Source organism: Nerophis lumbriciformis, linkage group LG34 (genome assembly GCF_033978685.3).
Source record: "Nerophis lumbriciformis linkage group LG34, RoL_Nlum_v2.1, whole genome shotgun sequence".
NCBI classification, from domain to species: Eukaryota; Metazoa; Chordata; class Actinopteri; order Syngnathiformes; family Syngnathidae; genus Nerophis; species Nerophis lumbriciformis.
The window spans coordinates 22,528,076-22,551,061 of record NC_084581.2 but is presented as its reverse complement, the minus strand read 5'-3'; the positions used below and the strand labels follow the sequence as shown (position 1 = coordinate 22,551,061).

The 22,986-nt window shown below is 40.7% G+C and overlaps 1 protein-coding gene across 2 annotated transcripts; it reads right to left on the bottom strand.

Annotated features, from left to right (window-relative positions):
• Positions 1-6,350: 6,350 nt before the first annotated feature.
• LOC133576440 (protein c-Fos-like) lies at positions 6,351-10,119 on the bottom strand. 2 transcript variants are annotated; one of them, XM_061929650.1, is made up of 4 exons: positions 9,794-10,119; positions 9,540-9,710; positions 9,207-9,314; positions 6,351-7,363 (listed from the first exon to the last, which is right to left on the bottom strand). In XM_061929650.1, the coding sequence occupies exons 1-4, from the start codon at positions 9,914-9,916 to the stop codon at positions 6,740-6,742; spliced, it is 1,026 nt and encodes a 341-aa protein (XP_061785634.1). In that variant the 5' UTR covers positions 9,917-10,119; the 3' UTR covers positions 6,351-6,739. The 2 variants fall into 2 exon arrangements, with proteins under 2 accessions (XP_061785634.1, XP_061785635.1); XM_061929651.1 differs by lacking the exon at positions 9,207-9,314.
• Between the last annotated feature and the right edge of the window lie 12,867 nt (positions 10,120-22,986).

The following is a 22,986-nucleotide window of genomic DNA, read 5'->3' as shown; positions in this document are numbered from 1 at the left end:
AGTTAAATGGTGGAAAATGCTCAGTGATGAGTTGAAGACATGTAGTTCTTTGTGGAGGTTTAAGAAAGCCTTGAAAGGTGAAATAATAGAAAATTATAAAATATAGTAACAACTACTTTCATCCTATTGATTTTCTGAACGTTAATGTTCCAGGTAATCTTATTTTCAGTGAATGTATATAGGATAGGCAAATATAAGCCTTGGCTTCAGCTTATACCTTTTCGGTCATTATTTTTCTTTTCTTTTTGTGTGTAAATGTGTATGATTGTTAAATATGTATAATCTGTACTGTTAATTTGATCACACAAAATGGTTGGTTATATGACCGAAATAAACTAATTTCATTCATTCATTCATTCTGATTCAAATAGTCTTTTTTTTGTCAAACTATCTTTTTAAATGTATTAATTTCTTCTCTTATTATTTTTTTTAGCTTCTGTGTGTTCTCTCCTGAACAAAATGCAGTTGTGTTGTCTGCAAATAATACTAACTTTAAGTCTTTTGTAACTTTACAAATGTCATTTATAAAATGATTAAACAATTCTGGTCCCAGTATTGATCTCTGAGGTACACCGCAAGATATCTCTAGCTCTGTTGATACATTTTCACCTCGCTTCACGTATTGCTTCATATTGGTTAATAGCTTCTTATCCAGTTTATTCATATTGTTCTAATTTTGTGATTAAGATATTATGATTAATTGTAATAAATGCTTTTGTTAGATCCATAAACACTGCTTCTGCACACTGTTGACCATCTATTGCGTTGGTAATTTCCTTTGTAATTTCGATTAATGGCATCGATGTTGAAATGTTAGTTCTGTATCCACATTGGTTGTCTGTGAGTATTCCACTTTTATTCATTATTTTGTCCAATCGGTTGTTGAATATTTTTTCTAAAGTATTAGAAAACTGTGGCAGTAAAGAAAGAGGTCTATGGTTTGTGAAATGGTGTTCTTTTCCAGTCTTATAAATTGGTACTACTTTTGCTATTTTCATTTTGTTTGGGAATTTTCCAGTTCGAAATGACAGATTGCTAATATACGTTAAAGGCTCTGAAATTGATTTCAGTGAATGTTGCCTTCATCCAGTCCTCAAATATTCCAATGCTTGACTTGAGTGTCCTATATGTACAGTTGATTAATACAAAACCCAAAACCAGTGAAGTTGCCACGTTGTGTAAATGGTAAATAAAAACAGAATACAATGATTTGCTAATCTTTTTCAACCTATATTAAATTTAATAGACTCTAAAGACAAGATACTTAACTTTCGAACTGAGAAACTTTATTATTTTATGCTAATATTAGCTCATTTGGAATTTTCTGCCTGCAACATGTTTCAAAAAAGCTGGCACAAGTGGCAAAAAAGAGGCTAATTGGGAACAGGTGGGTGCCATGATTGGGTATAAAAGCAGCTTCCATGAAATGCTCAGTCATTCACAAACAAGGATGGGGCGAGGGTCACCACTTTGTGAACAAATGCGTGAGCATATTGTCCAACAGTTTAAGAACAACATTTCTCAACCAGCTATTGCAAGGAATTTAGGGATTTCACCATCTACGGTCCGTAATATCATCAAAAGGTTCAGAGAATCTGGAAAAATCCCTGCATGTAAACAGCAAGGCCTTGACCTTGGTTCCCTCAGGCGGTACTGCATCAAAAAGCGACATCGGTGTGTAAAGGATATCACCACATGAGCTCAGGAACACTTCAGAAAACCACTGTCAGTAACTACAGTTGGTCGCTACATCTGTAAGTGCAAGTTAAAACTCTACTATGCAAAGCGAAAGCCATTTATCAACAACACCCAGAAACGCGGCCGGCTTCGCTGAGCCCGAGCTCATTTAAGATGGACTGATGCAAAGTGGAAGAGTATTCTGTGGTCTGGCGAGTCCACATTCCAATTTTTGGGGGGAAATTGTGGTCGTCGTGTCCCGCGGACCAAAGAGGAAAAGAACCATCCGGACTGTTATAGGCGCAAAGTTGAAAAGCCAGCATCTGTGATTGTATGGGGGTGTGTTAGTGCCTATGGCATGGGTAACTTACACATATGTGAAGGCACCATTAATGCTGAAAGGTACATACAGGTTTTGGAGCAACATATGTGCCATCCAAGCAACGTCTTTTTAATGGGTGCCCCTGCTTATTTCAGCAAGACAATGCCAAGCCACATTCTGCACGTGTTACAACAGCGTGGCTTCATAGTAAAAAAGTCTGGGTACTAGACTGGCCTGCCTGTAGTCCAGACCTGTCTCCAATTGAAAATGTGTGGCGCATTATGAAGCGTAAAATACGACAACTGAGACCCCGGACTGTTGAACAACTTAAGCTGTATATCAAGCAAGAATGGGAAAGAATTCCACCTGAAAAGCTTCAAAAATTGGTCTCCTCAGTTCCCAAACGTTTACTGAGTGTTGTTAAAAGGAAAGGCCATGTAACACAGTGGTAAAAATGCTCCTCTGCTAACTTTTTTTGCAATGTGTTGCTGCCATTAAATTCTAAGTTAATGATTATTTGCAACAACAAAAAAATAAGTTTCTCAGTCCGAACATTAAATATCTTGCCTTTGCAGTCTATTCAATTGAATATAAGTTGAAAAGGATGTGCAAATCATTGTATTCTGTTTTTATTTACGAATTACACAACGTGCCAACTTCCCTGGGTTTGGGTTTTGTATATATTAGATATTGTGTGTGTGTGTGTGTGTGTGTGTGTGTGTGTGTGTGTGTGTGTGTGTGTGTGTGTGTGTGTGTGTGTGCGTGCGTGCGTGCGTGCGTGCGTGCGTGCGTGCGTGCGTGCGTGCGTGCGTGCGTGCGTGCGTGCGTGCGTGCGTGCGTGCGTGCGTGTGTGTGTGCGTGTGTAGAGGTGAGAAGCATTGCATAGCTAGTAGAGATGCGCGGTTTGCGGACACAACCGCGGAGTCCGCGGATTATCCGCGGATCGGGCGGATGAAATTAAAAAAACTAAGATTTTATCCGCTCGCGGGTCGGGTCGGGCGGATTAATTTTTTTTTTTTTTTTTTTTTTTTGCGGGTGGCAGTTAAACCAATTCGGAAATATATATACATAGTTAAATGTTGTTACCCACATACGAAAAACGAACAGGCACCTGCTGCATATGCCACAACAGAAGAAAAAAAAAGAAAAGAGATGGACACTTTTACGGAGCGGAGAAGGGACGCCTCGCCGGGGTCCGGGACCGAGGCCCCTTCCCCCGAGAGGGCCCCACCGGGAGCCGTAGCTGAGGCGATCCGCGAGAAGGGCCCGACGCACGTCCAGGGTCACTACCGCGCCCACCGCACCGACACCCCGCCTCGTCCGCTTTCGCCGCGGCCGGCGTCACGCGCAGCAGGTAAGCAGCTTACCTGCCCGCCACCCCCGTGGCCGGGGGCTCGTAACATGGGTCACTCCGCGCGCTCCGCCCGCGCAGCTTACCTGCTTGCCACCCCTGTTGCCGGGGGCGCGTAACAGGGGTCACTCTGCGCGTAGTGCGCTCATGAAAGGGGTGGGGCTCACCCTGGTTGATATAGAGAGCAGGACGGTGGCCATGGAAGTTGGAACCCGCTAAGGAGTGTGTAACAACCCACCTGCCGAATCAACTAGCCCTGAAAATGGATGGCGCTGGAGCGTGGGCCCATATCTGGCCGTCGCCGGCAGCGAGACGCGCTTGGAGGTGCGCTCAGCGCGGCTCCCATATGATTGCGCACTGGTGTGCGTCTGGGTCGTGACAGCGTGGCACGCGAATGTCTGTGCATTGGATCAGTCTCCTTTCTTTAACAGGCAAAGGCTTTATAACCTCACCATACCTGCCAACTTTTAAATCAGAAAAACCTAGTAGCCAGGGTCCAAGGGCCGCAGGCCCCGGTAGGTCCAGGACAAAGTCCTGGTGGAGGGTTCAGGGCTTCGCCCCCCGACGCAAAATGACTATTAGCATTCAGACAGGTTAAAATGTTGCTAAAACCATCACTTTTCTATCAGTCACAGTGACTTTTCAAAACAAAAATATTACAGCAAAAATCATATGGGTTGATTGACATGTTTATTCTGTAAGCTAACTTCAATAGTTTGAAATTATTTTGACAGTTAATGCCAGTTATCCTGTCAACCTTTCACAAGACTTCAATTTGTTAATTGAAAGTATAAATAGTATAAACACTTTTTACAGTATGTCGTGCTGTGAAATACAGCCGACAGGATTGTGCATGCATGGTGCAGGAGAACAAAGGACTTCTTTCATTTAAGGTTTGTGATAAACCATCAAACTCATTCGTTAAAAGGACTCTATAGTAATATAAAGCGAATTTTTCTGGACATTATCATGCAAGAAAAGTTTATTTTTGGGATCGCGATCACCGCATAATGATTTTTAAAGGTTGCATTACATTATTAACTGTCCCATGTGATCAGCCAGTGCGATTGGAAGTCCATGCTCAATTATTGCCTCCGTAAATAAAACTTCGGCATTTATCACATCCAAAGAATCTGTTTGGGCGACGAAAAACGTTGAAAGTTTTCCACTTGTATCGCTAGCAACGGCATTAGACTTGTGTTTTTTGTTGTTACATCGCTAATTCCTCCGTGTCCGATCGAAAAATCTTGTCTGCACAAGGTGCAATTCGCGTAGTTTTCACCCTTTTTTTAATTTTTTTATTAATATTAGATATATAACAATGGGCGGATGGTGGGCGGGTGGAGTTCTGATCAAACGTTACATCGGGTGGATGGCGGATGGTTGACGACTTTCTGACGCGGTTGCGGATGAAATAATTGCCTATCCGCGCATCTCTAATAGCTAGACTAAAAAACAAGTGAGTCAGAGAGCATGATTATCTCTATCCATCTGGAGCTAAAAGTAGGAAATGAGGAAACAGTGGTATGTTTGTATTACAGTATTTGCAGCTGTATGTACCATCATGCTACCATCATTGGTGGTATTCAATGCAGCCAATGTTTGTATTGACCGTGTCAGGGATGTGTGTATGGTGGAATCAGTCAGCTGTTTGTAACATTTAGCTAATCTTATTTGTCCTCATAATAAGAGGGAATTATCTTTGTAAAAGCACAATGTAATCGTATGTGTTAATGGTCCTTGTGTTGGCCTCACAAGCAGCGCCCCCTACTGTGCATAGAGTGTACCAGCTCAGAGTTCAACCGAGTCGAAGCATGAGGAAGCTCTGGATTACGTGGTGACCTTGAATGCACCTTCTCGTTCAGCTACGAGCTAAGACGCTACTCGTGTATCTTCGTATCGCTCTCGACCAAACCCCAAACATTCCCCATAACAAGTTGTTCCGAGAAATTACGATTGAAACTCGCCCATCTGTCGTCCGTAAAGCTGCGGCATTTTTACGTTCAATCACAAAAAAAAAAAAAAAAAAGAAGCTCCCTTTCATTCCCACTGGAAGGAGCCCCGCGGCCAAGACGGCCGTCGCCATAGAAACAAAACAACACCGCAATATCTTCCAAACATGGTCAATGGAAGTGACGCGGCACGTTGTCGGCGTCGTGACGTCAGAGGTGTCGTCGGCAATGAATAAGTAATAGAAGCAGGTCTTCATCCTGGACAATATTCATGACAAACGTGTGCTTTGTTTTAAAGATGTGCTATTTGGATTTACACTGTATGAAAAAAAAAATGTGAAACGGAATTTTACCTTTGCAACCTCATTATATAATTGGCTAAGTTTTATATTCATAAATGTAAGTTTCTCAATACCCGACCTGTTTTTTGTGCCTTTAAAAAATAATTACAACCTTACGTTAAAACACTCTCTACCTCTAACAACCAAAAAGCTGTGAAAACGATGATGCTGTGTTCCAAATTTAAGTTATTTACTGAACTTGTGTGAGCCTATGGCTTTCCACTTTGTTATATATATATATACATCCATTTTATACCGCTTGTCCCTTTTGGGGTCGCGGGGGGTCATATATTGCATTCTATTTTAGTTACTTTATCGAGTTTACAACCCCCTGGCACGGTTTTGTACTGTTTTTGTACTTTTGTTGTTTATTATTAGTTCTCGATTGTTTGTAAATGTTGCAGTTCACAAATAAAGGTTTATAAAATAAAAAATAAATAAAAAAGTAATAGAAGCAGGGATTTTTTTCATTCTTTACACGTTTTGTTTCAGTTTTTATATAATCCTGCGTGTTTGTAAATGTCGCAGTTTATAAATAAAGGTTTATAACATTTTTAAAAATTAAAAAAAAAGTAATTGAAGCAGGGTTTTTTTCCATTCTTGACACGTTTTGTTTCAGTTTTTATATAATCCTGCGTACAGAAACGACTATGACATCAGCAAGTGCCTTAATAGACTGATAGATGACAACAGTTTAATACCAATTTTTATTATTGTTTTTTTTTTTCCATTGCATCTGATATATTTGGTACAAAAATAAACTATGTGATAAAATACGTCTCAAAATAGATGGACCAACGTTGTTGAAACATTTAAATGCTACACATTAGGAACCCAACTATGATGCATTTATTATATAATTCATTGAACCACACGTTTGTTTACAGAATGTACACAACAGTCGTCACGTGACATTTAAGGGATAAAACACATGGTGTCTTTTTTGCATGCATGTTTTATCATTTCAGATGATTGCACCATCAGAATGGAAGAAGTCAACCCTGCCATATACAGTAAACATGTACACAACATAGCAACTACAACAATCTGCTTAGGATACAACGTGAGCATCATTGCATATAAACCCTCTTTGCATCTACAATGCCAGCAGCGTTGGAGAGTTGAGACCGTCCATCGTGAACTCTGACGCGTTGAGGCCGCCTTTGAGAGTCTCGCCGCCCTCCGCCAGGGTGTCCATCTCCGAGAGGTTGAAGGAGAAGACGCTGCGGTAGTTGCAAGCGGGGCTGGAAGACGGCAGACATTCCAGATCCCCGGCCACGGACTTGTACAGGGTTTCCCAGTCGGGGAGGCAGAGAGGCCCGCTCAGGTCCATGATGTCGGGGACGAAGGCCGCCCCGGCCGCCTCGGACGTCAGCGCCTCCATCTCCAGGCTGGGCACCAGGTCGTCCAAGTCGTCCTTCAGGTCCGCCAGGGACGCTTCGTCGGCGCTGGAGCACAGGAGGATGTCGGAGTCGCCCAAGATGGCCGCAGCCGGGATGCAGGGCTCCGGCTCTTGACCCGTGCTGCATTCAGACGACATCATCTGCGGAGAAGCCGGTGCCTCCTGCATCGTCGCATCCTCCTCATCCCGCTCTGCGGCAGGCTGGAGCTGGCAGGAATCGTGCGAGGCCAAGACCTGCTCCAGCCTCTCCTTCTCCTTCAGGAGCTCTTCTATCTCCGACTGCAGACCCGACTTCTCCTCCTCCAGCTGTTCAGTTTCCTGCATAGAAAATCACTCTTTAACGCAGGGGTGTCAAAGTCATTTTAGATGGGGGGCCACATGGAGAAAAATCTACTCCCAAGTGGGCCGGACTGGTAAAATCACTGCACGATAACTTAAAATAAAGACAACTACAACAACAACAACAAGCACATTCTGAAATTGTACAAATCATGATGATGTTGGGGTTTTTTTACACTTACATGTTGCGGTTAATAGTATTCTATCTTTATTTGTCGTTATTTATATTTTCTGAATAAAGTATGTAATAATGTTCATCAGTCAGCTCATTGGTGTTCATTTTCAATCTACCAAGATAAAAATATTATATCAAAATCAAATTACAGGATGTTATTTATGTAGTTTGATCATTTTCATTGACTCAAAATCAAATTACTGTATGTTACTTACATAGTTTGATCATTTTCCTTGACTCAAAATGAAATTACAGTATGTTATTTATGTAGTTTGATCCTTTTCCTTGACTCAAAATTAAATTACAGTATGTTATTTATGTAGTTTGATCATTTTCCTTGACTCAAAATAAAATTACTGTATGTTACTTACATAGTTTGATCATTTTCCTTGACTCAAAATGAAATTACAGTATGTTATTTATGTAGTTTGATTATTTTCCTTGACTCAAAATGAAATTACAGTATGTTATTTATGTAGTTTGATCATTGTCCTTGACTCAAAATCAAATTACAGTATGTTATTTATGTAGTTTGATCATTTTCCTTGACTCAAAATCAAATTACTGTATGTTACTTACATAGTTTGATCATTTTCCTTGACTCAAAATGAAATTACAGTATGTTATTTATGTAGTTTGATCCTTTTCCTTGACTCAAAATTAAATTACAGTATGTTATTTATGTAGTTTGATCATTTTCCTTGACTCAAAATCAAATTACTGTATGTTACTTACATAGTTTGATCATTTTCCTTGACTCAAAATGAAATTACAGTATGTTATTTATGTAGTTTGATTATTTTCCTTGACTCAAAATGAAATTACAGTATGTTATTTATGTAGTTTGATCATTGTCCTTGACTCAAAATCAAATTACAGTATGTTATTTATGTAGTTTGATCATTTTCCTTGACTCAAAATCAAATTACTGTATGTTACTTACATAGTTTGATCATTGTCCTTGACTCAAAATGAAATTACAGTATGTTATTTATGTAGTTTGATCCTTTTCCTTGACTCAAAATTAAATTACAGTATGTTATTTATGTAGTTTGATCATTTTCCTTGACTCAAAATCAAATTACTGTATGTTACTTACATAGTTTGATCATTTTCCTTGACTCAAAATGAAATTACAGTATGTTATTTATGTAGTTTGATTATTTTCCTTGACTCAAAATGAAATTACAGTATGTTATTTATGTAGTTTGATCATTGTCCTTGACTCAAAATCAAATTACAGTATGTTATTTATGTAGTTTGATCATTTTCCTTGACTCAAAATCAAATTACTGTATGTTACTTACATAGTTTGATCATTTTCCTTGACTCAAAATCAAATTACAGCATGTTATTTTTGTAGTTTGATCATTTTCCTCGACTGATGTACTAACATCATGTGGTTTATTTTGTACATATGTAGCATCATCTACAAAGATACAAATACTTGCTATTTCGACATCCAGTGGACACATTTAGAACAGCTGTTTCTTTCATTTAAAAAAATTTCAGGTACATTTTTATACTTAGCAAACTCGCGGGCCGGATAAAACCTGTTTACGGGCCTGATCCGTACCCTCAGGCCGTACGTTTGACACCCCTGCTCTAACAATAAACAACACAATGCTGAATGATTTCTATACTGACAGCTTGCAAGGTGTCTATCAGCTCCCTCCTCCTGTTCCGGCACTTTGCTGCAGCAATCTTGTTCCTCTCCCTCCTAATCTTCCTCCTCTCCTCCTCTTCTTTAGAAGGCTGCAGATATATATATATATATATATATATAAAAAAAGAGAGGGAGAAATTGACCATTTTGAAAAAGAAGAAGGACGAAAGACTGCAGATAGGGGGCACTCTCGAGTCATTATTGAAATGATGCATGCATGCACCACATGCGTGAACGCTATTGTTATTATAAAGTACACCGTGTCCCCTTTTTTTGTTGTTGCAAGATCTAATCATTCACATCCACGCGTGTACCTGCTCCTTCTGCCATTTCCTGCCACCTGGAGGCTTCGCCTTCTTGCTCCCACGTTTGCGTTTCCCCCGAGAGACAAGGGGGGCCAGAGGTGGCTGAAGCGTGCACTTCTCGCCCGACGAGAACGCACTCGCAGTGGGGACGAGGCAGTCCGAATCCCCGCTGTCGACATCCTGAACACAAACATAAATGCATGAAAACTGAGCAAAGAGATGCATTTTTTTTTTTTTTTTTTTTTTTTTTTTTTTTTTTGCACCTCAGGTGCTGATGAGAGCGAGTCCTGCATGCTGCACCCAGGGGTGTCCCCGCCGGGCGATGCTGTGCTGCAGCTGGACGACGAGTCGAACTCGGCGCTGGAATCCGGGTGCATTATTATCATTTATAATTGTTTTTCTAGAAAAAGAAAAAGAAATCACAGCATTTGAAAAACGACCCCCCCCCAAAAAAAAAAAAAAAAAAAGCTCACTTATCTTCCATTTGCCAGCTTGATATTGAATGGTCGGGAGTGCGGAGTGGGGAGGGGGACCCGCCTTTTATAGTGAGCTGCATTTTTATGAATGAAATGTGGGAGAGCGAACCATTCTGCACAAAAAAAGGGGGGGGGAATAGGAAAACATAGGTGATCTTCTCTTTTTAGCGAATGAATAATATACCAAGTAACCTCATGAGAATACATTGTATCACATTTGTTGTGGAACGCACGTGGAAATGGAATATGCGTGTATGAGACGACGACACCCCCCATCCCCGCGTGGAAGGTGTCCCTCTGCACGTACGTCACGTCATGCATGCAACATCTGCATCATATACATCATGCACCATTGTCTCGTCACGCTGCAGCGTGGAAGAGCTCGAATCACGCCATCTGTGCCCTCGTGCCCGTCCTTATTTGAGCACGTTTATGCAACACCGACCAACCATGGCACGTGAGAGGTTTGGCGGGATTATTTCGTGAGGCGCCGAAAGGGGGGATGTAAAATCCACTACAGTCTCTACCTGCCGCATGCGTGTAAAAATAAACCTCCATCAACAGACCAAAAAAAAACAAAGAAACCCAACCAATAGCCAAATGGACACCACGGACCATGTAAGGCACTTCCGGCGAGCAGGGGTGCAAGGCAGCTAGGGCCGGCGTGCACCCCAACACTCCCCCCGCCCCTACAGTGGTCACCAACCTTTTTGAGCCCAATATCCCTGGTCTAAGCCAAAAACCAAAGCAAGATTAACCCCAGTGTCAACTATGTATATATACATACACATTTATATATATATAATTATATATATTTTTTTAATTTATACTTTTTTTAAATTATATATATATATATATATATATATATATATATATATATATATATATATATATATATATATATATATATATATATATATATATTATCCATCCATCCATCCATCCATTTTCTACCGCTTATTCCCTTCGGGGTCGCGGGGGGCGCTGGATATATATATATATATATATATATATATATATATATATATATATATATATATATATATATATAATATATATATATATATATATATATATATATATATATATATATATATATATATATATATATATATATATATATATATATATATATATATGTATATGTATGTATATATATATATATATATATATATATATATATATACTGTACACATAAATATAAATAGATATACATATATACTGCCTGAGTGCAGCTGGGATAGGCTGCAGCACCACCCGCAATCCCGAGAGGGACAAGCAGTAGAAGATGGATATATATATATATATATATATATATATATATATATATATATATATATATATATATATATATATATATATATATACAGACAAATATACATACATACATATTATATATACAGACAAATATACATACATACATATTATATATACAGACAAATATACATACATACATATTATATATATATATATACAGTATATATATATATATATATATATATATATATATATATATATATATATAAATACATACATATATATATATTATTATGTTTATTTCTATATACATTTTTATTTTTTTTCCTTTTTTGTTTTTGTTTCTTTAAAATCAAAGCTTTGTGTCGCTCTTATTGGCTGATGTCAACATTTTGGCTTCTTCTTATTGTTTTTGTTTTTTTACTGTTTTCCCAATTGTTGCTGGTGGGGTTTTTTTTTTTAAATGTGCCTCGGGTCAATGACAAACCAGTTACTGGCCTGCACAGATGGCCGCTGTGCTGCACTTTGGGCACCCCTGCTGTATGAAGGTGACTTTTTTTATGGCCACTATAGTCTTAGTATCATAGTATATTTGTTCATCCTGTGGTTACATATTAAGGTTAAAGTATCAATGATTGTCACACACACACTAGGTGTGGTGAGATTATCCTCTGCATTTGCCCCTCCACCCTCACCCCCTGGGAGGTGAGGGGAGCAGTGAGCAGCAGCGGTCGCCACGCCCGGGAATCATTTTGGTGATTTAACCCCCAATTCCAACCCTTGGTGCTGTGTACCAAGCATTGATTGATTGATTGATTGAGACTTTTATTAGTAGGTTGCACAGAGAAGTACATATTCCGTACAATTGACCACTAAATGGTAACACCTGAATAAGTTTTTCAACATGTTTAAGTCGGGGTCCACTTAAATTGATTCATGATACAGATAAATACTATCATATATACTATCATCATAATACAGTCATCACGCAAGATAATCATCAGGGTGTATACATTGAATTATTTACATTATTTACAATTCGGGGTGTGGAGGGGGTGAGGGGTTAGCTTTGGTTGTTATCATCAGCCATCAACAATTGAGAACAGAGAAATGGATATTGAAACAGTGTAGGTCTGACTTGGTAGGATATGTACAGCAAGTAGTGGACATAGAGAGAGAGAGAGAGATCAGAAGGCATAAGAAAAATATCTGCATTTGATTGTTTACATTTGATTATTAACAACAATCTGGGGAGGGTGTTAGTTTAGGGTTGAAGTTGCCTGGAGGGGTACTTTTATTGCGGTTTTGAAGAGGGATAGAGATGCCCTTTCTTTTATACCTGTTGGGAGCGCATTCCACATTGATGTGGCATAGAAGGAGAATGAGTTAAGACCTTTGATAGATCGGAATCTGGGTTTAACGTGGTTAGTGGAGTTCCCCCTGGTGTTGTGGTTATGGTGGTCATTTACGTTAAGGAAGTAGCTTGACATGTACTTCGGTATCAGGGAGGTGTAGCGGATTTTATAGACTAGGCTCAGTGCAAGTTGTTTTACTCTGTCCTCCACCCTGAGCCAGCCCACTTTGGAGAAGTGGGTAGGAGTGAGGTGGGATCTAGGGTGGAAGTCTAGAAGTAATCTGACTAGCTTGTTCTGGGATGTTTGGAGTCTAGATTTGAGGGTTTTGGAGGTGCTAGGGTACCAGGAGGTGCATGCGTAATCGAAAAAGGGTTGAATGACAGTTCCCGCCAGAATCTTCATGCTGCTTTTGTTGACCAGAGAGGAGATTCTATAGAGAAATCTCGTTCGTTGGTTGACCTTTTTGATTACCTTGGTTGCCATTTTATCACAGGAAAGATTAGCCTCTAGAATGGAACCTAGGTATAGGTGACCTCATCCTTCCTGGTGATAACAATGTCACCCACTTTTATAGTGAAGTCACTGACTTTCTTAAGGTTTATGTGGGACCCAAACAGAATGGATTCTGTTTTACCCAAGTGTATGGATAGCTTGTTGTCAGCGAGCCAGGTGCAAGTTCTACAGAGTTCAGCACTGAGGATTTTCTCCACCTGTGACTTGTCCCTGTCTGATACCAGCAGGGCCGAGTCATTCGCAAACAAGAACAATTCACAGTCGCATGCTGATGACAAGTCGTTTATGTATACTAGGAACAGTAAAGGCCCCAATATACTGCCTTGGGGGACTCCACAGCTCACTGAGAGGGGGGGGCACGGTGCCGTTCACCTCTACCACCTGTTCCCTCCCCTCCAAGTAAGATTGCATCCAGCTCGATGAGGTTTTGTCAAATCCGATTGCTCTGAGCTTATCCAACAGTATAGCGTGGTTAACGGTGTCAAAGGCCTTCTGAAGGTCCAGCATGACCATGCCGCAGTATTTGCCCGCGTCCACCTCATGTTTGATGTGGTCGGTCAGATAGAGAAGGCATGTGTCAGTGGAGTGGTTAGTTCTGAAGCCGGATTGGAATTTGTACATGAGTTTATTGGAAGCAAGGTAACCATCGACCTGTTCATAAACTATTTTTTCCATTACTTTCGAAATGGAACTGAGAATAGAAACAGGTCGGTAGTTACCAGGTTCCAATTTGCTTCCTTTTTTAAAGAGGGGAGTTACTCTTGCTATCTTAAAATCTTTTGGTACTTGGCCTTGTGAAATTGAGAGGTTTATTGTGTGCGTGATGATTGGGGCAATGATGGAGGCAGAGTCCCTGAGGAATCTGGAGGGGATATTGTCAAGGCCGGTGGCCTTGTTTGGGTGGAGCGCGCTCAATTTTTTAAGCACCTCATCAGCTGTGACCATTTCTAATTTGAAATCATTGTTGGATACTCCTAGCTTTCTGTAGAAGGCTTTAATGTGTTCTACACCAAAGCGACCAGAGTGGTGGGACAGCTTGTTGACAAGAGTTGCGGCTATGCTGGTGAAAAAGGCGTTAAGTCTGCTTGCTACCTCCATTTTGTCTGTAATGAGGGAGTCACCCTCCTTGATGTTGATGTTGGTGAGTCTGGTTTTAAGTTTTTGGCTGCAACCGGGAAGCTGGTTGTTGAGAATTTTCCAGAGCTCACGTGGCTTATTTGTGTTTTCCTCTATTTTTTCATTAATGTAATTTTTTTTTAAGGATTTAGTCAGGTTAGTTGACTTATTTCTTAATTTACTGCATTGCTTTTTGAGAGTTAAAAGGAGTGATTTGAGGTTGTTAATATTGGGTTGTTTATCTACTTCTGTTTTACACTTTTGTTATTCGGGGTATTTTCTGTCTCTGTCTTTTATGGCAGCTAGTAGGTCCGGATTCATCCATGGTTCAGAGCGGGCTTTGATCCTGACTGTTTTCACGGGAGCCATGTCATTTAGTATCTTTAGGAACCAGAGGTGGGACCAAGTCATTGTTTTGCAAGTCACAAGTAAGTCTCAAGTCTTTGCCCTCAAGTCCGAGTCAAGTCCCGAGTCAAGACAGGCAAGCCCCGAGTCAAGTCCAAAGTCAAGACTGGAAAGTCTCAAGTCAAGTCCTAAGTCCTGCATTTTGAGTTTCGAGTCCTTTCAAGTCCTTTTAACCACAGACTAATATATTAACACAGATTGTGTATGCTTTTCAAACGCTGTATTTATTTATTAAAACAAGTGCATTTTAAATTGCAGGAAAGAAAATTGTGCTGACATTGCACTTTATAATAGCACTATTAACCAGTCATTTTAAACATTAACTCATTCCTTTACAGAACAAACACATTAAAAAATAAAGTGCAAATGTACTTATTTGTACAAAAGTGTTAACATTGATAAAACATGACATATACGTGAACATAACAAAAAAGTTGTACTTTTTATATGTCAGGGCCCTATGCTGCATTGCATTTGCAAAAGACCAAATTAGCCAAGAGTCTGTCAGTCATTTGTGCACGATGGGGGCGTAGTATGATGCCACCATGGCTGAAAACTCGCTCCACTGGAGCACTGGAGGCAGGCACTGCCAAGACTCTCATGGCCACTCGGAACAGTGAAGGAAGAGTCTTCATGTTCAATGCCCAGAACAAAAGGGGGGAGAGAGTTTTTTTGGGTTGGTGCACTACTTGTAAGTGTATCTTGTGTTTTTTATGTTGATTTAATTAAAAAAAGAAAAAAAATATATATATATATATTTCTTGTGCGGCCCGATACCAATCGATCCACGGACCAGTACCGGGCCGTGGCCCGGTGGTTGGGGACCACTGAGGTAAACAACCAACAGTATGTCAGAAAGCTAGCTAAAACGGTACACATATTCATAATATAGTATACATTTTAACTGACCTTTATTTTACTATTTTTGTCTTTTTTTAGGTGGCTAAATACGTGGTGCTGCTGACCGCCGTCTAACGTTACGTGTGATATATTGACTAACGTAACCCTGCTTAAAAAAAATCACTGAACAAAAAGTATGAATAAGGTAGTGAACTGCAACAGATTCCCGTGTTTGCAATAACGTTATAACGTTAGCAGTGAGTTTACAGCCTCACTGATTTAACTACACAGCAAATAAAAGTCACGTTACTTAGCCAATAAACGTTATCTTACATTCAAAACTTACCGTTCTTTGTGCAACTTCAAATGCCGGACGAAGTTGGAAGTTGTTGCCTCTCCATCAGTAATTTTCGAACCGCATGTGTTGCATACTGCAAACCGTGTTGACCACCTCGTAATTTTTATACCCAAACGAAATTATTTTAGGTATCATTTTTTGTTCACTGGCGTGTGGTTTGGACATGTCTTCTTCGTTGGTTGTCCTGCAATTTGATTGGATGAATGCTGTGTGATGAAAACAAAGTAGATCTAATTTGATTGGCTGTTGTACTGAGAGCACACCAGCTGACACACGCAACGCTGATAGACAAGTACACGATGAAAAATACGGAGCGTTCCCGAATAACTTTTTCATCTTTGGGTTTTGGGGAAAGTAGCAAGTCATGTCAATTCAAAAGGCTCAAGTCCAAGTGAAGTCACAAGTCATTGATGTTAAAGTCTAAGTCGAGTTGCAAGTCTTTTTACATTTTGTCAAGTCGAGTCTAAAGTCATCAAATTCATGACTCGAGTCTGACTCGAGTCCAAGTCATGTGACTCGAGTCCACACCTCTGTTAGGAACGCTGTTTTGAAGCGATCCCAAGCAACATCGACCAGGTTGCTCGCGAGCACTGGGCACCAGTCCCACTCATCTAATTTTAAATTGAAATTATCACTGGAGTATTTTTTAAGGGATCTGGATTGGGCTGTTATGTGGCCATTGGCTTTAGGTTTAGCTATTTTGCGGGTGCAGAAGGTTAGATAGTGGTCGCTAAGACCACAGATCATGACCCCACTATTTTTTATTTTAAACCGGTCTGAAGTGAGAATGAGATCTATGGTTGATTGGGTGGAATCACACACCCTTGTAGGTAGTACTATTAGCTGGGAAAGACCGTGTAGATTACAAAACTTGCTGTAGGATCTGAAGACAGGCCCATCTCTGCGTTGAATATCTGTGTTCAGATCCCCAGTTATAATTTTCTCCATGTTGTCTGCCCCAGTCAAGCACTCCTCCAAAGCCCCATAGAAATCACTCTGATTTGGGGGTCTGTAAACAGTCCCTATCAGTACCGGCTTAGCGTTTTTAAATTTGATTTCCGCCCACACAGATTCAAGGTCATTGTGGTTAATATCAGTGCGAGTTATGTATTTTATATCCTGGTGCATATACATACAAACGCCCCCACCATGTTTATTCCTGTCCTTTCTGATAACCTAAAAGTTTTCTATTTCTATCTCTGAGTCAGAAACACTTTGATCAAATTGAGGAACATTTCTCTGATTTGGTCGAGTTTGGTTCCAGAGAGGTTGTTTACATTACGGTGGATGATGTGTAGTCCACTGGAACCAAAAAGAGCATCAGAGTCCGCTGTGTAGTGGTACTGTCCAGAAAAGTTGTTGGTTGTTATTGAAGTTGAAGTTGGAGAGCAGTTCAGTTCGTTGTTTGGCTGGAGCTGCTTAGGGGAGCAAGAGGAGCAGGAGGGAGAGAAGGGAGAGAGAGGCATATTGATCTTCATCCAGGTGAAGGGGGAGGGGCGGAGTTGGAGAGGGGGGGCAGGTAGGGGGGGCGGGGGTGGGGGTGGATTTAATTTTCGCGGGGTTTGGTCCGTTTGAAAACAGGGAAAATGGAAGCGTGAAGGCGCCCCTAAATCCTGTGTATGCCGCGGGTCCAGACGCCGCGTCCTCGACCGTCAGGGTCCGGGGAGAGGCCGCGTGGACCCCCGCCACACCGTCTCCACTGCAGACCGGAGTGTCGATGTCGACAGTCAACTCATTGACCACCGCCGTGCTGGTCGCCGCCGTGCTGTTCGCCGCCGGGTCGCAGCCTTCACCGATGTCTGGGTCGTCCTCCACCGCCGCCGACCGTGTCGATGAACGGGGCGAAGTTTTCCGTCGAGCTGCCGATCGCTGGAGCACAGGTGAGCTTGAGTTGAGATGAACCGATAGGAGGTCCCGCAGCTAAGTTAGCTTCAATGGCGTCGCTAGCAGTAGCACTGCTGGGCTTCGCCAGGCAGGACAACATTAACCGTGTGGTTACAGGTCCAGGGTTGAGTTCAGTGTCTCCTGATAGTAGAAGTAATAGTAGTATTGTTGATCTTCGGTCTATCCTTCCAGTCAGGGGCATGTTTCTTCTGTTTCGATTTGCAGTTAAACACGAGGCTATCGCAGGGAGGTAATGGGTCCCATTTTTATAGTCTTATGGGACGCGAGTCATATGTTGGCTCACGTCAGAACCGGAAATAGTAAAAAAACCAAAACCAGTTAAATTGGCAAGTTGTGTAATTCGTAAATGAAAACAGAATACAATGATTTGCAAATCCTTTTCAACTTATATTCAATTGAATACACTGCAAAGACAAGACATTTAATGTTCGAAATGAGTAACTTAATTTTATTATGAAAAAAATCTTTAACTTAGAATTTAATGGCAGACCACAGAACACTTTTCCACTTTGCATCAGTCCATCAGATGAGCTCGGGCCCAGCGAAGCCAGCAGCGTTCCTGGGTGTTGTTGATAAATGGCTTTTGCTTTGCATAGTAGAGGTTTAACTTGCACTTACATATGTAGCGATGAACTGTAGCTACTGACAGTGGTTTTCTAAAGTGTTCCTAAGCCCATGTGGTGATATCCTTTACACACTGATGTCGCTTTTTGATCGAATGGCTTTATTATCATCGCTTACGTGCAGTGATTTCTCCAGATTCTCTGAACCCATCCATCCATCCATTTTCTAAACCTTTTGATATTACAGACCGTAGATGGTGAAATCCCTAAATTCCTTGCAATAGCTCGTTGAGAAATGTTGTTCTTAAACTGTTCGACGATTTGCTCACGCATATGTTGACAAAGTGGTGACCCTCGCTCCATCCTTGTTTGTGAATGACTGAGCATTTCATGGAAGCTGCTTTTATACCCAATCATGGCACGCACCTGTTCCCAATTAGCCTGTTCACCTGTGGGATGTTCCAAATAAGTGTTTGATGAGCATTCCTCAACTTTCTCAGTCTTTTTTGCCACTTGTGCCAGCTTTTTTGAAACATGTTGCAGGCATCAAATTCCAAATGAGCAAATATTTGCAAAAAATAACAAAGTTTTCCAGTTCGAACATTAAGTATCTTGTCTTTGCAGTCTATTCAATTGAATATAGGTTGAAAAGGATTTGCAAATCATTGTATTCTGTTTTTATTTGCGGTTGACACAACGTGCCACCTTTTCTGGTTTTGGGGTTTGTACAATCAGCTGTTTACCTGGCGGGTTTATCCTGTGTGGTAAAAGAGGGGATGGACGGGAAAGTCCTTTTTTCAGCTGCCGCCTTGTTGTATCATATATTACTGCCTTTGCACAAGTCAATGTTTAGTTTTGTATGCACAATAAATCAACACAAAACCCATACTTTGGAGCAATGTTTAAGGACTATTATTTGGCTTGTTAGTTCCCGTCGCAGGCGAGCGATAGTGGTCGTGGACTGTTTGTTTCATCTGACATCACATGGACAAAGATAAGACCTTCTGGAGGAAAGTTCTGTGGTCAGATGAAACAAAAATTGAGCTGTTTGGCCACAATACCCAGCAATATGTTTGGAGGAGAAAAAGTGAGGCCTTTAATCCCAGGAACACCATACCTACCGTCAAGCATGGTGGTGATAGTATTATGCTCTGGGCCTGTTTTGCTGCCAATGGAACTGGTGCTTTACAGAGAGTAAATGAGACAATGAAGAAGGAGGATTACCTCCAAATTGTTCAGGACAACCTAAAATCATCAGCCCGGAGGTTGGATCTTGGGCGCAAGTGGGTGTTCCAACAGGACAATGACCCCAAACACACAAAAGTGGTAAGGAATGGCTACTCAGTGGCCTAGTGGTTAGAGTGTCCGCCCTGAGATCGGTAGGTTGTGAGTTCAAACCCCGGCCGAGTCATACCAAAGACTATAAAAATGGGACCCATTACCTCCCTGCTTGGCACTCAGCATCAAGGGTTGGAATTGGGGGTTAAATCACCAAAAAATGATTCCCGGGCGCGGCACCGCTGATGCCCACTGCTCCCCTCACCTCCCAGGGGGTGAACAAGGGGATGGGTCAAATGCAGAGGACACATTTCACCACACCTAGTGTGTGTGTGACAATCATTGGTACTTTAAGTTTAACTTTAACTTTAACTAAATCAGGCTAGGATTAAGGTTTTAAAATGGCCTTCCCAAAGTCCTGACTTAAACGTGTGGACAATGCTGAAGAAACAAGTCCATGTCATAAAACCAACACATTTAGCTGAACTGCACCAATTTTGTCAAGAAGAGTGGTCAAAAATTCAAGCAGAAGCTTGCCAGAAGCTTGTGGATGGCCACCAAAAGCGCCTTTTTGCAGTGAAACTTGCCAAGGGACCTGTAATCAAATATTAACATTGCTGTATGTATACTTTTGACCCAGCAGATTTGGTCACATTTTCAGTAGACCCATAATAAATTCATAAAAGAAGCAAACTTTATGAATGTTTTTTGTGACCAACAAGTATGTGCTCCAATCACTCTATCACAAAAAAATAAGAGTTGTAGAAAGTATTGGAAACTCAAGACAGCCATGACATTATGTTCTTTACAAGTGTATGTAAACTTTTGACCACGACAGTATTTGCTCCAAAACCTGTATGTACAAACCCCGTTTCCATATGAGATGGGAAATTGTGTTAGATGTAAATATAAACGGTATACAATGATTTGCAAATCATTTTCAATCCATATTCAGTTGAATATGCTACAAAGACAACATATTTTATGTTCAAACTGATAAACTTTTTTTTTTTTTTTTGCAAATAATCATTAACTCAATCATTCACAAACAAGGATGGGGTGAGGTTCAACAAATGCGTGAGCAAATTGTCGAACAGTTTAAGAACAACATTTCTCAACAAGCTATTGCAATGAATTTAGGGATTTCACCATCTACGGTCCGTAATATCATCAAAAGGTTCAGAGAATCTGGAGAAATCACTGCACGTAAGCAGCTAAGCCCGTGACCTTGGATCCCTCAGGCTGTACTGCATCAACAAGCGACATCAGTGTGTAAAGGATATCACCACATGGGCTCAGGAACACTTCAGAAACCCACTGTCAGTAACTACAGTTGGTCGCTACATCTGTAAGTGCAAGTTAAAACTCTACTATGCAAGGCGAAAACCGTTTATCAACAACACCCAGAAACGCCGTCTGCTTCGCTGGGCCTGAGCTCATGTAAGATGGACTGATGCAAAGTGGAAAAGTGTTCTGTGGTCTGACGAGTCCACATTTCAAATTGTTTTTGAAAACTGTGGACGTCGTGTCCTCTGGACCAAAGAGGAAAAGAACCATCCGGATTGTTATAGGCGCAAAATTGAAAAGCCAGCATCTGTGATGGTATGGGGGTGTATTAGTGCCCAAGACATGGGTAACTTACACATCTGTGAAGATGCCATTAATGCTGAAAGGTACATACAGGTTTTGGAGCAACATATGTTGCCATCCAAGCAACGTTACCATGGACGCCCCTGCTTATTTCAGCAAGACAATGCCAAGTCACGTGTTACATCAACATGGCTTCATAGTAAAAGAGTGCGGGTACTAGACTGGCCTGCCTGTAGTCCAGACCTGTCTCCCATTGAAAATGTGTGGCACATTATGAAGCCTAAAATACCACAACTGAGACCCCCGGACTGTTGAACAACTTAAACTGTACATGAAGCAAGAATGGGAAAGAATTCCACCTGAGAAGCTTAAAAAATGTGTCTCCTCAGTTCCCAAACGTTTACTGAGTGTTGTTAAAAGGAAAGGCCATGTAACACAGTGGTGAACATGCCCTTTCCCAACTACTTTGGCACATGTTGCAGCCATGAAATTCTAAGTTAATTATTATTTGCAAAAAAAAAATAAAGTTTATGAGTTTGAACATCAAATATCTTGTTTTTGTCGTGCATTCAATTGAATATGGATTGAAAAGGATTTGCAAACCATTGTATTCCGTTTATATTTACATCTAACACAATTTCCCAACTCATATGGAAACGGGGTTTGTACCTTTCAGCATTAATGGTGCCTTCACAGATGTGTAAGTTACCCATGCCTTGGGCACTAATACACCCCCATACCATCACAGATGCTGGCTTTTGACTTTTGTGCCTGTAACAATCTGGATGGTTCTTTTCCTCTTTGGTCTGGAGGACACAATGTCCACAGTTACAAACTGTAGTTACTGACAGTGGTTTTCTGAAGTGTTCCTGAGCCCATGTGGTGATATCCTTTACACACTGATGTCGCTTTTTGATGCAGTACCGCCTGAGGGATTGAAGGTCCGTAATATCATCGCTTACGTGCAGTGATTTCTCCAGATTCTCTGAACATTTTGATGATATTCAGGACCGTAGATGGTTAAATTCCTAAATTCCTTGCAATAGCTCGTTGAGAAATGTTGTTCTTAAACTGTTCGACAATTTGATCACGTATTTGTTCACAAAGTGGTGACCCTCACCCCATCCTTGTTTGTGAATGACTGAGCATTTCTTGGAAGCTGCTTTTATACCCAATCATTGCACCCACATGTTCCCAATCAGCCTGTTCACCTGTGGGATGTTCCAAATAAGTGTTTGATGAGCATTCGTCAACTTTCTCAGTCTTTTTTGCCACTTGTGCTAGCTTTTTTGAAACATGTTGCAGGCATCAAATTCCAAATTAACTAATATTTGCAAAAAAATAACAAAGTTTTCCAGTTCGAACGTTAAGTATCTTGTCTTTGCAGTCTATTCAATCAAATTAAGGTTGAAAAGGTTTTGCAAATCATTGTATTCTGTTTTTATTTACAATTTACACAACGTGCCAACTTCACTGTTACTGTACATGTATTTTAATTGAAGAGTGCCGAGTAAACATGCCCTGTTGTGCGGCATGGGGATGCGACACTCGCAATTAATGCGGGAAGCAATTGCATACGTCTCCCCAAAACCCAGAAAGGAGAAAAATACGTGAAGTAAAGGTGGAGAGCCAATAACAACAGTTTCTTGTGTGAAGCAAGCAGGCATACATATAGGGAAGGTGCAATATCTCAATCTCAGTAGCAGTGAATTAATACTTTGCCTGACTGAACTTTGCTTTAAAATTCCCCCTTTTCTGCATGTGTCACCAATAATCCAAAATAAACTAATAAATATTGCA

What these genes read in the sequence shown, in the direction of transcription:
- LOC133576440 (XM_061929650.1), bottom strand. Translation starts at nt 9,916, where the DNA reads ATGATAATAATGCACCCGGATTCCAGCGCCGAGTTCGACTCGTCGTCC. An exon ending in CGCTCTCATCAGCACCTGAG is followed by an intron (nt 9,711 to 9,793) that starts GTGCAAAAAAAA and finishes GTTTGTGTTCAG; the next exon opens with GATGTCGACAGCGGGGATTC. An exon ending in TGATAGACACCTTGCAAGCT is followed by an intron (nt 7,364 to 9,206) that starts GTCAGTATAGAA and finishes TTTTCTATGCAG; the next exon opens with GAAACTGAACAGCTGGAGGA.